General features: G+C 40.6%; 1 protein-coding gene across 1 annotated transcript in view; it reads left to right on the forward strand.

Annotated features, from left to right (window-relative positions):
- Positions 1 to 12,876, forward strand: part of LOC102297110 (XK-related protein 7) — a 104,325-nt gene extending 91,449 nt beyond the window's left edge. Inside the window, exons 3-4 of the mRNA XM_005931100.3 lie at positions 4,686 to 4,905; positions 7,514 to 12,876. Coding sequence (XP_005931162.1) covers positions 4,686 to 4,905; positions 7,514 to 8,327 — 1,034 coding nt within the window. The 3' untranslated portion in view covers positions 8,328 to 12,876. The remainder of the gene's footprint in view (positions 1 to 4,685; positions 4,906 to 7,513) is intronic.
- Positions 12,877 to 15,559: the final 2,683 nt, after the last annotated feature.

A 15,559-nucleotide genomic window follows, 5' to 3' on the forward strand; every position in this document is an offset into this window, starting at 1 on the left:
AGGCAATTGTTGATTGAGAGAACAGGCTGCGGTTGGATTAAGTTCATCTCAGTTTGTAGACAGGTGATCTTGAAAAGGTGATTTTCCGATTACTTATTTATTTTTGCTTTTATTTTCTAATCTATTTCTCTTCCAGCTACAGTAACTCTAACATGATCAATGTTCCTCCTCCAGAACACTGATAGCTCCATCTCCATATTTTCCCTTAATATGAAATGTACCACTCCACTCAGATTGGGGGTTTTCTTTATCAGACTTGTTTTTCATGCTCGCAAATTTCCAATTTTGTTTCTATCTGCTGTGTTTAATCTCTACTCCAAACCATTTTTTTGGCCACAATTACCTGGGCAGTCCGGAGAGCGAAGAAGACTCGATCCTGAAGTGCTTTCACCCTTTGAAAGCAATTCCTTGTGATTTTATCCCAGGAAACAATCTTTTTTTTTTCTTCTTTTTTTTGCATCCCCATCCACTAGGCGATTCATTGCAGATCTCTCATTGTTTATAGACAACATCATCCGTTCCTTGAAATCCCGGGGGAGATGGTCTGGGGTCAAACGTTTGGCTCTCTCAACTTTTAGAGATTAGAGACACTGTTTGGATCCCAGAATCCACATTAGCTAAATGAACCCACTGATCACTGACATTGTTACTAAAATCTGAAACAAATCGATTTACACACAAACAGGTTGTTGTTGTTTTTTGCAGTTTTAATTTGCAAAGGGGTAAAAGAACAAATAAGGAACATGGCAGCATGGCTTTTGACAACAAATAATAGAACCATTTATAGAAACTCGCCATGGTCAAAGAATCGAGTCAGAGCCTTCCATTCAAAGACGGCTTGTACAGTTGACTTATTACGATCTTATAAAGACTGTATAAAGACGAAACATGATGCCACGGACACATCAGTAAGGCCAGCTTCACACAGAGAAGGGCACAATCATAAAATGTTCCATCACATTGATGACACTTTAAAACCAACAAAAACTACATAGAATAAAGAACGCTTAAACATTTCTCCAACATCTTAGAATTTGAAAAAACGAATCGTGTCATTGGTTTTCTTCCAGGTCACGGTCATGGTGGCTGCAACCTAAGTGAATACACCAAAACATCCAACTTTTTCAGGGCGTTATTGAAATGTTACCCAGCCAGCTGAGAAAAGTAGTTTCCTCCCATCAGGAAAAGTGCAGTAAAGTAAAATAACTGAACGACATGATCTGCTGTCTCTCCAGCGAGTCTCTCATCCTACAGCTGGATTCCACAGCCTTGGACTCAAGTTATCTTGAGTAATCTTGAGAGGTTGAAACATATAAAGCAGTTCTAAATGAGCCCATGTTAGAGTGGATCTCCAGCTGTGGTCCAAGATGGTTGACTGGAAGTGCGAATAAACTTGGGACGAGATCCTCTCAGCTGAAGCAGCTGAATGATATCAAAGACAGCAAGCAGGACTCTTGGAAACATTGGTTTCCAATAATGTTAATTATGTTAAATAGCACAGATGTAAAAACCCAAAGAGTTCAGTTCATGCAATACCAGATGTTTCAGTTTCTGTGAAATTCATTGGAGATCATTTCCTTTCCAAAATTAAAGCAGCTTAAGGGGAATGACTCATATATCAAATCAAAGTAGACAGAGGTTTGAAGTTTAAAGAACTCCCTTTCCTTTATTAATACATATATAACATTTGTCTGGTGAAGGTAGCCCATAATTTTCTCTGTTCTTAATGCTGCTGAGTCCTCTTGAGACATATTGTTTCAAGCAGGCTGTACAGTAAAGGAGTGACAGCTCTCTCCTTTAATCAGACCTCATTAAGGAAACACTCTGTGGTTTCTCTGGCCTGCCACTGGTCTGTGTTAAATTGTTTTTGTTCAAAGATGGAACAAAACCGTTGCTGTTTTGTTACGATATTTTCCATTTTCCAACCAAGCCGCACAGACGCCGAGAATGCTTCTGTTCGCAACGCTTGATGGTGTTTTAATAGTTTCAGCCATTTCCCCCCATTTCCATTCGTGTTAGACGAAACAAGCTGATGCATAAAGAGAGCCAAGTTTAGAAATAAGGAGACAAACTACAAACACTGCAAAACTGAAGACAAAAAGTATATTAAATACCAAAGAAACATGTCACATGTAAACAAAAATATGTGCCTAGCACTTGTGTCCCTGCTGTGCTAGGAAAATCGTACATGTGCAACAGCATTTAAATTGAATAAAAGTGAAAAAGTTAAAAGAGATTTTAAACACAATAAGTTTTCTGACTTGTGAAAAAATGGCGCTCTCCAGCTGAGGACCAGTTCAAACTCTGCGCCTCCGAGTCGACTTTAAAGTTTCTATTTAAGGTTGATCTCAGTTTTTAAGAGAAATATTTTAGAAAAATCTTCAGATTAATCAAATGCAAAGTCGGTGCCGCTCTTTCTCTGCTCACATTTTAATGCCTTCTCAGTGTGATTCACGGCTAATTTGAGACAAGACTGCATGATTAACACGCATGAATATTTAATATGCTAAACTGTGCTCTGGGCGGTTCGCAGCAGGCCTGAAAGTTACATGTGCGGGCTAATGATTATTTGACTTCAGTAGAAACTGGTTCAAGTCCAGATAAATTTGACAGCCAGCAACCCTAACCCTTTTTTGTGTTTGTCCTTATGTCAGTGGAGTTAAACCAGATGTCAGAGAAAGGTTTCAGCCATATTCCCAGTAAGTTCACCAATCTCATCCTTATTATTGTCCAAACCTCTCACATTCCTTATGCTGATCACTTGAACAACTCCAGCTCTGAATCCTGGAGTAATCCCAGACTTTCTAAGCTTCCTGTTTCTGTTAGCAACCTGGGAGTGTCCCTTTCCTCATACAGTAGACTCATGAAGAGATCCCAGACGTCAGGACTTCCTTTGTCGATCCTCAGGATTATAGGACTCACTGTGGGAATGGATTGAGATCACTAGTAGACTTAGTAGTTATAAAACACATTTTACCTTTGCCTAAATCAAAATGAGAAAAAAGAACTGACTTTAGAAGATGACAGAGTTATTAAAATAAAAAGAAACAACTGGAAATGCTCCAGCAGGCCTCCACTCAGCACGGCGGGAAATAAATAAACACATTTTAAGCTCGGGGAACAATCGATGTTCAAAAAACGAAAGCCATACTACTGTAGGGTGAGATGGTTCTTAGTACTTCACATGTATTCCCACCTGAAGGATTAAAGCTGGGACTAAAGCTTTTTGACTCCAACTAAAAAAAGGCAAAACCATACCTGATTTTAAAAGGGCAACCTCCCCTGTGAGGTCTTCTGGTTGTGCTCCTCCGGATCAGTTTAAACAGTGCAGCTGTCTGTAGACGGCTCATTGTTCTCAGCACATGTATGTGATTATCTCTGATTTCACCAAAGATCTCAAGGATCAGTACTGGTGATGAGAAGCTGGCTGCTCCACATAGACTAAACTGCATTTTTCCTCGCTGCAGGTCACTGACGAGCATCATTACATTTACATTCACAAGAGTGTGCACCACGAACTCACACCAAAGCTGAGTGCTTGTAGCCGCAGTCTTGGGTCTCCACGTTTGACAATTTGGATCGCTGGGACTTTGTTTTTCTCCCCTAAACTTAAATTCAAGTTAAAAGCTGGAAGTTATTTGATCTGACTCTTGACCCACCGGGAGAGATTCAGTGTGCTTTCAAAATTGGACTCCCAAGCAGACGCCTAATACAGCAGCATTACTAAAAGAAGACCTTGATAAGAAAAGAAGGCACATTTTTATCAAGTACATTTTTTCTTAGTTACAGAACTCACGGACCACATCTCAGACATTTCATAATACAAGCAATAAATCAGCTTACAATTACCTGACCACATTACTGAGCCACACGGGGCAATTTAAATGACCTCTGTTAGTTAACATTGAAGAATCCCTGATAGTGATTTTGATCCTTTGTTGTAAGTTGATCTTGTGCTGTCTGTGTTTCTTAGTCCAGTGTAGTGAAGCCTTTTAGTTGTGTGATTCTAGCCTCCTCTCGCCGTTTAGTTGTTTGTGTTTGTTGTCGTCCTTCCTTTGCCTTGTTCGGTGTTCATGCTTCAATCTGTTAATTTCTCGTCGGTTGTTGATATTCTGGTTAGTGTTACTCTCCTTTGCTAGTTAGCTGCATCTCGATGTGAGTTGTACATCGTGCCTCTTGATTATGTTCAGCTGTCTCGTTACCCTCCTGTGTTCAGACCCCCATCAGCCTTCTGCGTGTAGCCTCGGGCTTCCCTTTGTTGCGTCATCTGTTTAGTCAGCGTACTTTGGCTGTCTGAGGCTCCTCGTGTTATTCCCGGGATGCTCCTGTGACTATTGGATTTCAATTTGCTTGCGCTTTTGATTTTGTTTGGATTCTGAAATCAGCCTGATAAACGGCTCACCTTTTATTTGACATCTCAAACTCTTTTCTGCATCCGCACGCCACACAATCTACACACTGCGACATCCAAATTTAGGATGCAGTTTAAAGTTTCTCTTTCCAAGGTCAAAATTGAAATGCCACTTTTAGGTTTTTTTTCCCTTTTCTACCACTCTGCAGCATGTAATCTCCCTGCTCGGGTAGCTTTATAATTCTATTTAACAATATCACTGGTGTTGTTTATTATGAGCTATTCAGTCAAGTTAATAACTATAGTCCTCTTATGTTTCCCCCCCTCTGTCCAGGTCTATCTGCCTCGGCCTCCTTGGTCTCACTGGCCTGGATGATCGCCTCCTACCAGAAGGTCCTCCGTGACTCCCGCGACGACAAGCTGCCCATGTCCTACAAGGCCGTGATCGCCCAGATGCTGTGGCACTTCTTCACAATTGGGGCGAGGACCGTGGCCTTTGCTCTCTTCGCCTCCGTCTTCCAGCTCTACTTCGGCATATTCATCGTCAGCCACTGGTGCGCCATATGTGACCTGATGTTAAGAATCTGGACCCCAAATGGGAAGAATTAGACACCTGCTGCATTTTTTTTTGTTATAGAGAGAAATCCATACTCTGTTCCAGTAATATTAGTCAACTTGCATTCCAACAGCACGTAGACAAAAATCAAACTAAAGAAAGTCAAGTAATACAATATATAAAGAGCAAGTTTGGTAAATATATTCCCTTTATACATGACTGAGAACCTTCACAGACTTTATACATAAACCTTTTTAATCTGCTCGTTCTTGCTTGTTAAATCGCAGAAAACAGCTTCCTACACACTTTACAGGTTCTTCCCCCAAGCAGGGACATTTAGCAGGGGCTAATTTATAAAATACTTTCAGTGTTAATTGTAATTATTCATACAGCAGGTTTAGCAAATTGGTGCTGAAAGAATGTAGCCTTCTATAGGGAGAAGGTCAGTCTTAACGTTTTATCTCGTGCCCAGCGATGATTTGCATTCGGGCATTTCTGTATGTGTTCGCTCTACTTTAAATGGCTTAGATGTGATATTCTGTGCCAGGAGCATTCATTAAAATCTCTAGAAATGGATTGCCTGATATCATCGCTTTGTGTTTAGGGATGTACTTTGAGGCACAACTGAGAGATTTATGTTATCTGTCTTGTATTGCCCCTTTGTCTTAGTGTTCATTTGTGACTTCCTGTACTCAAGGCAGCTATAATCAATATTTTTATATTACTGATATAAATCAAATGTGAAAACAATGGCACAATGTGAAAGGTGCTACTTGTGGTGAAGACCCTACAGAGCACTATCACCTGAATGTGCAACTCCCTTGGTTTTCGGGGCGTTGTAGCGAGCTGCATCGCATTGTTTGGCTGTTCAGCTCACGACTTTACTGGTTCATTTTTACTGCTCTCATACTGTGATTGTTCTCACAGCTTTTTTCAGTAACAAAGCTTTAAATATCCTCTCTTCACATCCTGCTCAGCACCAAACAGCATGCAGTCAGAGTTTGCAATTAGCTGGTGTACACTGAGAAGCAGTCAGCTTTTGAAGAGACCTTTTATTTCCCTCAGATGTTTGTGAAGTGCGCAGATTTTATTTAATAGATGAACATAGCCTCTGTGATGTCAGACACTGGTTTGTGGACTATGGAGAAATCGCTCAAATGAAACAAAATAGTGCTCGGTAACAGCTGCAAGCTTGTCCAGAAAATCAGCTGTTGCAGGCTTAAATAAATCTGGCATGTTGTTCGCTCGCATCACTTGGATACAGTAATTTGCAATTCTAAGGCAAAGACAAAATTCTGTGGATTTCTGTTGAATTATGTCAACAGCTGAGTTAATTTCACTTCTATTGGCCTCACAAACAAAGTTTACAGTAAAAAAAAACAGTCCAAAAATATCTCATTAGTATTTTGACAGCTCTGGTGATTTTGAGCCTTTCCAATACTGGTTCTATAAACAAAGTATATCCTGACAGTGATGCTAATTGAAGGTTAGTTGGTCATTAGAATTACAAGTATTTGCCATTCGTAAACTTGTAAACAGAGAAAACAGAGAAGCTCGCCAAAAAGGTTGCTAAGCCCTCAGCTATGCAGACCTAGAGACTAATGGGCAACCAGTTTGTGAGTGGTTGCTGGAGTTTGTTGGCAGTTGTGAAAATGGTTTCAAACAGGGTGCTTTACCTGTAGTTTGCATGGAGGACATCATCATGTCTGCAAACATTTGCCATTTACTCTCAGAACTGTTGTAAAACTAGAAAACGTTTGATGGAAAATAGAGACAGTAAATGTTCCTCTTGAAAGTAAAAGTTGTGCAACCAACAGATTTCAAAATCAGGAACTTTTATTTTGAAGGCGAACAGTCTCTGTTTCCAGTTTGTGGCACATTTTTCAGACACTACTGCATGCGAGTAGTTCACAATTGTTTGCTGACCAGTTGGTGTTTACTGACCACAATGGCAACCTGCTAGTTGCAACAAAGTTTTCATGGCTGCACTATATATCTCTTGTGACCAGTGGTTGCCAGATGGTCTCCAGGGCTGTTTGACTGGGGCATTATCTGGAGAGCACTGAATCTCATGCCAGTCTTCTAGATTCTTATGTTTTGTATGATTGCATAATTGGTTCTGCTGGGGGAGCTAGAGGAAAAGTGTGAGGGATCACAAGCATCTTTAGCAATCTTCCAGTGGGAATCATGATTGTCTTCAATTTTAAAACTTGGGCAATAAAGACAAATAAACTGAAACTCAGTTCCTACAAAACTGACTGCAAATGTCAGTGTCTATAAGTTAAGAAATGTGTTATGTTTGCAGATTCCTTATGTACATCTGTTATCTACAGTAGCTTATTAACACATAGGCTAGCATTAGCTTTCTAACAGCTGACTGTAGGGTCCTAAAATAATCTTTTGACATAGAAACATTTTATGCCACTTTGTTGGCGTTCTGAAGCATGTTCTGGGCTAATCTATTTTCCTTTTCAAAGAGTGGAAAGTTATAAAATACTATTACAACCTAATTGAAATTTTGCAAAAGAATCTGTATATCATATCATATCTTATTATAAGGCCCGTGCGCATTGTTGTTGAGACTAGCTGTATTGTTGTCTTTCCAGGTGTGTCATGACCTTTTGGATTATCCAAGGTGAGACTGACTTCTGCATGTCCAAGTGGGAGGAGATCATCTACAACATGGTGGTGGGCATCATTTACATCTTCTGCTGGTTCAATGTCAAAGAGGGCCCCAGCCGTTTCCGTATGACTGTCTACTACTCTGTGACACTGGCTGAGAACGTGGCGCTGACTGCCGCCTGGTACACCTACCGTGACCCACAAACGGCCGATTCTTCTGCCCTGGTGGTTGTATGTCTGGTGGCCTGCAGCTTTGCCCTGGGAACCTTCTTCATGTTGGTGTACTACTGCTGGCTGCACCCAGATGGGCCTGTTCTAGGCTCACAGTGGGGAGGATGTGTTGACGAGGGCGTGGTAGGTTCAGGAGGGGTGGCGGGAGTAATTGATGCTTGCCTTACTCCATCACAAGGATCCCAAACGGATATAGTCATTACCAGTCCTCCAAGGACTCTGCCCAGGACTAAAGACACAGGGGAGCCAGTTCCCGGGGAGCGAGAAAGGGACAGGGAGAGGGACAGAGACAGTTGCCTGCCTGTCTTCCAGGTACGTCCCTCCCCATCCTCCTCTCCTGCACTCCTTCACAGGACCTCCTCGTCATCTCGTGCACATGAGGGACCCGTGATCCGGATCGACCTCCCGAGAAAGCGATACCCAGCATGGGATGCGCACTTTATCGATCGACGTCTGCGCAAGACCATTCTGCTTCTGGAGACCACATCAGGCATCAGCCCCCGGATACAGTACAGGAGCAGCATGATGGGCAGCAAAGAGGTATTGGAATATGAGACAACTGTTTAAGCCAACAGTGGCTTTTAAACTTATAAACGCAGTCTGGGACCAAGGCTCAGCCTGAGATCAGTTCTCATCCCAGGACTATCTACGCCAAGAGAAGCACGAAAAGAAGATGCTGTGTGTCAGGCAGCTCTTTGAGAGGCTGTCAAAACTTGATTGTAAAATGTGAAGCGCAATCTGGGACCAAAGCAGTCCGGGAGTAAGTAGCATGAATGAGCCATGGGAAGTCAGCGGAGTAATGCTGAACTGGGATAATCTTCGAATTTTTTTTTCTAAAAGTTTTGAGGGAAGGAAAATATCCCTCATCCTGGGACCAAGGTGTGTTAGATTTTGTTTTATCCTGCACGGTCAGTACAAGAAGTAAAATAATTTGCAAGAAATTAAGTTGTGAAGTTTGAGATAATTGAGAAGCGGTCGGCTGCATGAACTTGAGCCTTTGACCCAAGAAAGACAACAGAGACTTTCCGAGGAATGTTTAGGAAACTAGAAATGCATGGGACATGCAATCAGTTTGGTTCGGTGTGATTTGGTTTTGTAAAGTCGGGACTTAAATTGAAAAAAGTCATTTGCCAGTCCTTTGTCAGACATTTGGTAACAAAGATATCTTGCTTTGCATCCAAAAAATAGACATTTTTTAACATCGCAATCACCAACTCATTGCGAACTTGTTATGTTTCATACTTTGAGAATCACAGTAACATGGACGAACACATGCATATAAAGTCGTGCATTTCTTTTAGCAAGAATAAAACACAACAATATTTGCTAATTTGTGTCCAATTATGACACCAAAAGGTTGCATGTCCCTCACAACCATCCGTCAGTCGTGTCCCAAAAGAAACGTAATCTTGTACGCTTGGCTCCGATCTCATGCGACCACGATGATGGAAATGTAGGCCTGACATCTACATGTGATATATTCACTCATCCATATGTGTTATGATAGCAGCCATAGCAAAAGTCTCCCTGTTTACATCCCAGCTGCGCTGTCAATGCCCGACACGAGAAAGGACTCGTCTGGAAAAAATAAATCAGGACTAAATGTGAGGATGTGAAAGTGGGCAACTTCTGCCATGGCTCCCACCATATGGCATGCTGTAACTCACCACAAACAGGCCTGTGATGTACAGTTGAATAAATACAGATGTCAGATATAAGCTGTTATAATAAGCTGTAGTTAGACGAATGACTTTTGAGTGAAAAAGCTTCATTTTCTTGTGAAATTCTAAATCTCATCCAAAGTTTTTCAGAACTCGTAACATGTAGAATATGAAGGTTTCCACAAACAACATTTTTCAGAGAAAACAGTGAGAAATTACTCTTTACGGTATCAACACTACTTTGATGAATACATTTAACAGTGAATAACAGACATTTGCTCAAAGCAAACTGAATACGAACAATTAAAGATGCAAAGCACCTTCATGTTTTATTAAGCTAGCTAGTCAGCATTAGGTGCCGTTTCTTCTCAGAAACAAGATGTTGGCAAGGGTCAAGTGAAAGGTGGCGCTGTTTACAAAATAAATCCACAATCAGGTCTTTGATTTAAAGATTTCTGAAGATTTGAATTCAGACTGATGTCTGCATAAGAATAAGAAGAATCTGAAATCTGGAAGCAGATGCTTTTGTTTTCTGTTTGTAGTCAATTTGTAGTCCTGTTGGTCTTCTATTAAATTAGCACAGGGCCTTGGTTGCATACAGGTAAACAGTCTGTCCAGAGACCAAATAAGGGATTGAATTTTGGCAAATACAATCTCAAAACAATCAGTTCTAAAATTAATCTGCAATAGTAAACAAAGACTTCTGGACAGAGCAGGAAATCCTGGCTCAGATATCCATTAGCTGCTGCTCTGGATATCCTTATGTACCCCTGCCCCCAAAGGCTGATAGATTTGCAGTACGTTTGTTGAATAGAAAGGAAAAACAGATTGGCAAAGAAATCCTCTTTGCACCTTTAAACTCTTGTTGCGATGACCTGCAGCAGGAAGATACACCTTGAACATATCCAGCAGAGCTGATCAGTAAGCAGCTTCAGAGGTCGAAGTTTAAATGCTGCTGCTCCCAGGTGTGGATGTGTTGATATTAATTAGAAGCTGCTGGATGCTGAAAGAATCACGCAGGGTCAGCAACACCACCCAAAGGAAGAACAGTTAAAGGAAAAAAAATAGTTGCATCAAAGCCAGCATTTGTCCTCTTGCATTTTACACAACAGCTTTCTCTCCGGCAGCCTCTCTTTGAAGTTCTTTTCAAAGACGTTCTTTCTCCTTTTACTTAAAAGCCTTTAGGGTTAGTCTGTGCATTTAAGGTGATCTGATCTTTATGGCCATCCCAGAAATACTTCAACCTATGCTGTGGTTTTATTTTAAGGATAGCTGATGTAGAAAACATTACATTATGTGACCCAGATGCATATTAAGAAGTATGTTGATGAAAGCGTTTTTCAAAATGCATTTAGTGCACCATGCAGTGATGAAGACTAGCAGCTCATGATGCCAGTTTAACTGATTTATTAACCTTAGGACTTGGAATTGGAAGATCTTTAAAAAAATAATAATACAATTTATGAAGTGATGCTAGATATTGACTGGGGATGGCACAAAACAAAACAAAACCAAGGCACTCTGTTTTCAAGTACAACGATGATTTATTCTACAAGCTTTCTGGCAAAGTCAGACAATATGTGTTGACTTTAAAAGTCTTCATCAGAGTCTAACGAACACGTGATTCGTCAACTTCACACCAAATACAAGCATTTGTATTTGAAACATAAACCCCATAGATGTTTGTGCACTTGCTCTGGTTTGACAAGTCTTCAGGGGATCTATATTTATGGCTAACAGCCACAAGCACAAAAAACTACTTGTATGGCACAAATGTCACAGTAAATACCACATTAAACAGCCACGAATTTGTGCCAACATTTAGACTGTAGTCCTTCAAAAAGCTCACCTGACAGATTATATCCGGAAAACATAACTTGTAATTAGATTACAAGTAGACAGGAGCAGTGTGCCCTTTACTTTTGGAGTTTCTTCCTGCTTCTGTTTCTAGTGTGGCTTCAATTCAACTGTATGCCGATTGTACACAAGTTTATTGTAAGGTCTTGCAGGAATAAGCGTAGGAAAAGTTACAGTCTCTTGTGTACTTTAGGTCAGTTGGTAGAGCAAATCGCTACGAGCAGCTTATATACTTGCTTTTTAGCAATCATGGTTAATGATGTACTTTGTGGTTACATATCCTGTATTAGACAAATAAGAGCCAAATCATCCCTGGCCAGTACCTGAATAACATCCTCTAGCACACCGGGTTTCTCTAAGCTTTTGCTGTGGTCTGTTTAATCTGCTGCTACTCGTACTTCACTACCACACAATGTTTGTTTGGATCTTGTGGATGTGCTGCGACTATAAGACTGTGTATAAAAAATGGATGGCTGTCGTCATCTTTGCCTTTTGCGACCTGAGGTCCCGAGCCACGGTAGATCTGTCTTATGGGAAACTGGTCCAAGCACTTCGCTTCGGTCGGCTGCTTTAGAATGAATGCAGACTTCCACGTCCATCTTTCATATGCAGTCTATGGTTCTGCCAATTTCCCCAGAGCCCTTGAAGTCACATGTGCACGAGAGCCACCATAATATGCTAATGTGAAAGTGTCATACAACTAAACTTGAGGGGCTCTGCAACCTCACCCCTAAAATTCCACTGCAAACAACCAGTCCTCGAAGGCGTCGTAGGGATATGTGTAGTAGCCAGTTTAAAGCAAGTAAAGCAGTGCTCTGATGCTAACAAGGTTTGCAGGTATGCTAAAAAAACTGTTACGTGTTTTTAACACCACAGCCGTTGGTGGTCCGAAAAATTCAGGAAAGCAAATGTTTAAAGAAAAAAAGAAAAAACAACAACAAAAAAAGTCTTGATAATTACAGTTTTCTTATCTGGACAGTGCTGTGTCCTACCTGAAGTTGTGGATGTTGGTACAATGGTGACAGTCATGGCGATGTTAATGGTGCTGAAAACAGTGACTCTGTGTCACACGTGATCATGTCATGTCGAACATGATGTTAACGGCTAATGTACAGACGATACATACGTCAACCACCCAGTCACGGGGCTGAGGGGCGGGCTTTCGCGTTCTCCGATTGGGTAATGAACCAGTACTTTGTTGTTGAGGTAAAATTATCAGTTAATAGTGGTGCGCTGATTATATATAGACTTGAACAAAAAAACATGTTTAAAAGTAAACAGTGAGTTAAAAAACTCAAATCATCTTTTATCAATTAATGCAAGTATTTATGTTTATTTATTTTTGTATTTGTTTTATATCTATTTATCTATTGTTTACTCACTTGGTGGCCATGTCTTTGGTATGACTCTTATATTGAGATGTAAAAACTGAAAATAGTTTTTCTTTTTTTTTCTTGTTTTTTTTTTACTCATTCTCTATATCTGTATATATCAGAGTGATGCTATTCTAAGACGTGCGTGTATGAGTACGTGTGCTTTGGTTTGTATGTGTCGTATGTACAGTATGTCTGTAAGGATGTGCTCTTAGTTTTTTTTTTGATAATGCTGCTTAAACATCCTCCGAGTGAACGAGCAGAAAATAAACCAGTGGTGAAAATATCTATGACGATGTTAAAAAAGAACTCAACAAGCTGTGCTGATAACTGTAGATGGGAACAATACTGTAGTAAACATGGCTGAACGGCCAGCAAAATAAGTTCCCCGTGTGTGCTTGTGTCTCTTTTTCTCGTCTCCCTTTACAGGTTACATCTATATTTGCTCAAAATATAATAAACTCAAGATTTTACATAGATCTGCAGCTCAGTGTACATTACCGTGCTAACTTCTGCTGCAGACCTAACCTGCTCAGGGCCAGATTATGTTCTAGAGCAGGTACGAAATCATCTACTGCCCAATCACTTCTCTGGAAAATAGCGTCACTAGTTCTGGAGGACCTCATCGTTTTTTACAAGCATGTGAAGTCTTCCCTCGATGAGCATTAGTGATAAATGTACAACGGTTCGATGTAAGTCTTGATACACAGTGGACCTATATGTACTTTTTTGCTGTACTTTTATCATATTTGCACATATAGACTCTGCATCTGTAATCGTAGTACTCCTACTCCTACAATGTTTGCTTTAAGAGTGTTGATTGAGAGACTAGAGAAGAGAGAGGTGGAGGTATGCTCTGGAGAGTGGAGGAACAAAAGCAAAACAGAATATGTGTGTAAAGGACAGGGAGACAGATGTAACTGTGAGCCTGCAAGCAGTGGAGGTTTAAATACCTGAGGCCAACCATACAAAGCAACAGACAGTCGCAAAGAGAGGTGAAGAAGAGAGTGCAGGCTGGGTGGAGTGGGTGGAGACAAGTGTCAGGGGGGATTTGTAGTGAAAGGGTAAGTTTACAAGATGATAGTGAGACCTAAGTATGGTTTAGAGACGGTGCATATACTGGATAAAGGATGCTGAATAGGAAGCTGCCAGGTAGGAGGAAAAGAGGAAGACCACAGAGAAGATTCATGGATGAACTGCAGAGGTGTGGTGTGACAGAGGATCTGCTATGGCAACCCATAAAGAGGCGAGCCAAAAGAAAAAGAAGCTGACGCATTTGATTTAAAAAAATAGTTGTTCTTTAGACTTGTTTTCTGAGCATTAAACCACACAGATGCTGCAGCTGAAAGAATGAGGCTAAAACTGTCTTCTGTCAAATCCTCTCATGTCTTAATGAGCTGTGATACTTACAAAGTCCATTAACAGTCAGTATTCTCAGCTGCTTTCCTTTCTGCCTTTGAATAGCCAGGCTTTACACGTGTGACTGACCAATGCAAAGGACACACACATTCATGCTTTGTTCTCACACAAACTCACAATCTGCTGCAACTGCGATGCGTTCAACCTGTGTTATATGTCTGTAGCTTTACCTTTGTAAGATCAGCCGTTCTGCTGAGACTTTCTCTGTTTCTCTGCCACTTTTACATGATTGAGAAACCCTACGTTGACTTACTGAGTTTGTAACTACCTGTGCTTTACTGCGTAGACACATAACAGCATTATATTTTATTTATTAGATTTAAACTGTGTTATATTTAGGGGCATGTGTGACTGATTGGTACACAAGATTGTGAACCTCAAAGTTATTTCTACATAAATTTGACTGAAAACCTCTTGAAATTCCAACACAACGTAAAGAACAGAGAGCAGAGAAGCCAAAGAAATGAAAGTAAAATATTTGATTGTTTATTATAAACATTCTTACAGACACAATAAATGCTGCACCACATTTCCAAAGTCTTATTTCAAACCTGTTTCCTTGCATTAAATAAGTTGCAAACGGAGCTCAGTCTTTAATCGTCTAATGGGGATTTTCCAGAGTGAGGCGGAGCTTCAAGCGAAGCTGGCGCTCCACCAACCTCATTCTCCCGAATGGTCCCGCCTTCTTTCTCTCATTTCCTCTCGGCTCGACTCCTCTCGAGGAGGAAAGACATACTTTGATCTCTCCATCTCTCTCGCATCTGCATCCCTACATCCCGAGGATTTGTTGTTTATTTGTTTGGCATCTCTGGAGGACCGGCGACCAAACTGTTTGTGTCTTTTTTATTTTCTTTGTTGTCCGTGTTTTCTTATCTTTTTCTTCTTTTTATTTACTTAGAAGAAAACATATTGTGTACATAGATGAGTATTCTTAATACTTCTTGTTCATTTGATCTCTTATTTCACCTTGTTTACTCCTTGCCTTCTTTACTCATTTCTGTCTAGTTTCTACTTCTCTGTTTTCAGTTTTCTACATGTCCATAATTCTTCTTTCTGTTTTTATTCGTTTTTTCCTTTTAATTCCTCTTCTTATGTTCTTCCAACCTCCTCTATCCACCCTATTAGTGATTTTTTCTACACCATTTTAACCCTTGTACCTTTCTCCTTCACCTCCTATCTTTACTGATTTATTTCCTTCATTCTTTCTCTCTTCTTGTCCTCTTACCCTCTTTCTGTCATTGACCTTGTTTTTTACCTTGCCACCTTACGACTTAATTCACTGCTCCTTCCTGTCGGTCCTCATCTATCTGCCCACTGCCCTTACTTTCTTGCTCTTCAGCTACCCTCCCACCTTCCTCCTACTTTAAATTGTTGTCCTCTTTTATCTGAATCTCCACCATCATCCATTTCATCCTTCTCACTTTCATCCTTTTTTCCTTCCTCTTCCTCTCGTCTCGTCCTTCATGCAATTTTTGCCCCTTTTTTTCTT

The sequence above is a fragment of the Haplochromis burtoni genome, unplaced genomic scaffold (assembly GCF_018398535.1).
Source record: "Haplochromis burtoni strain Fernald_Lab_line unplaced genomic scaffold, NCSU_Asbu1 Contig_138, whole genome shotgun sequence".
Taxonomy (NCBI): domain Eukaryota; kingdom Metazoa; phylum Chordata; class Actinopteri; order Cichliformes; family Cichlidae; genus Haplochromis; species Haplochromis burtoni.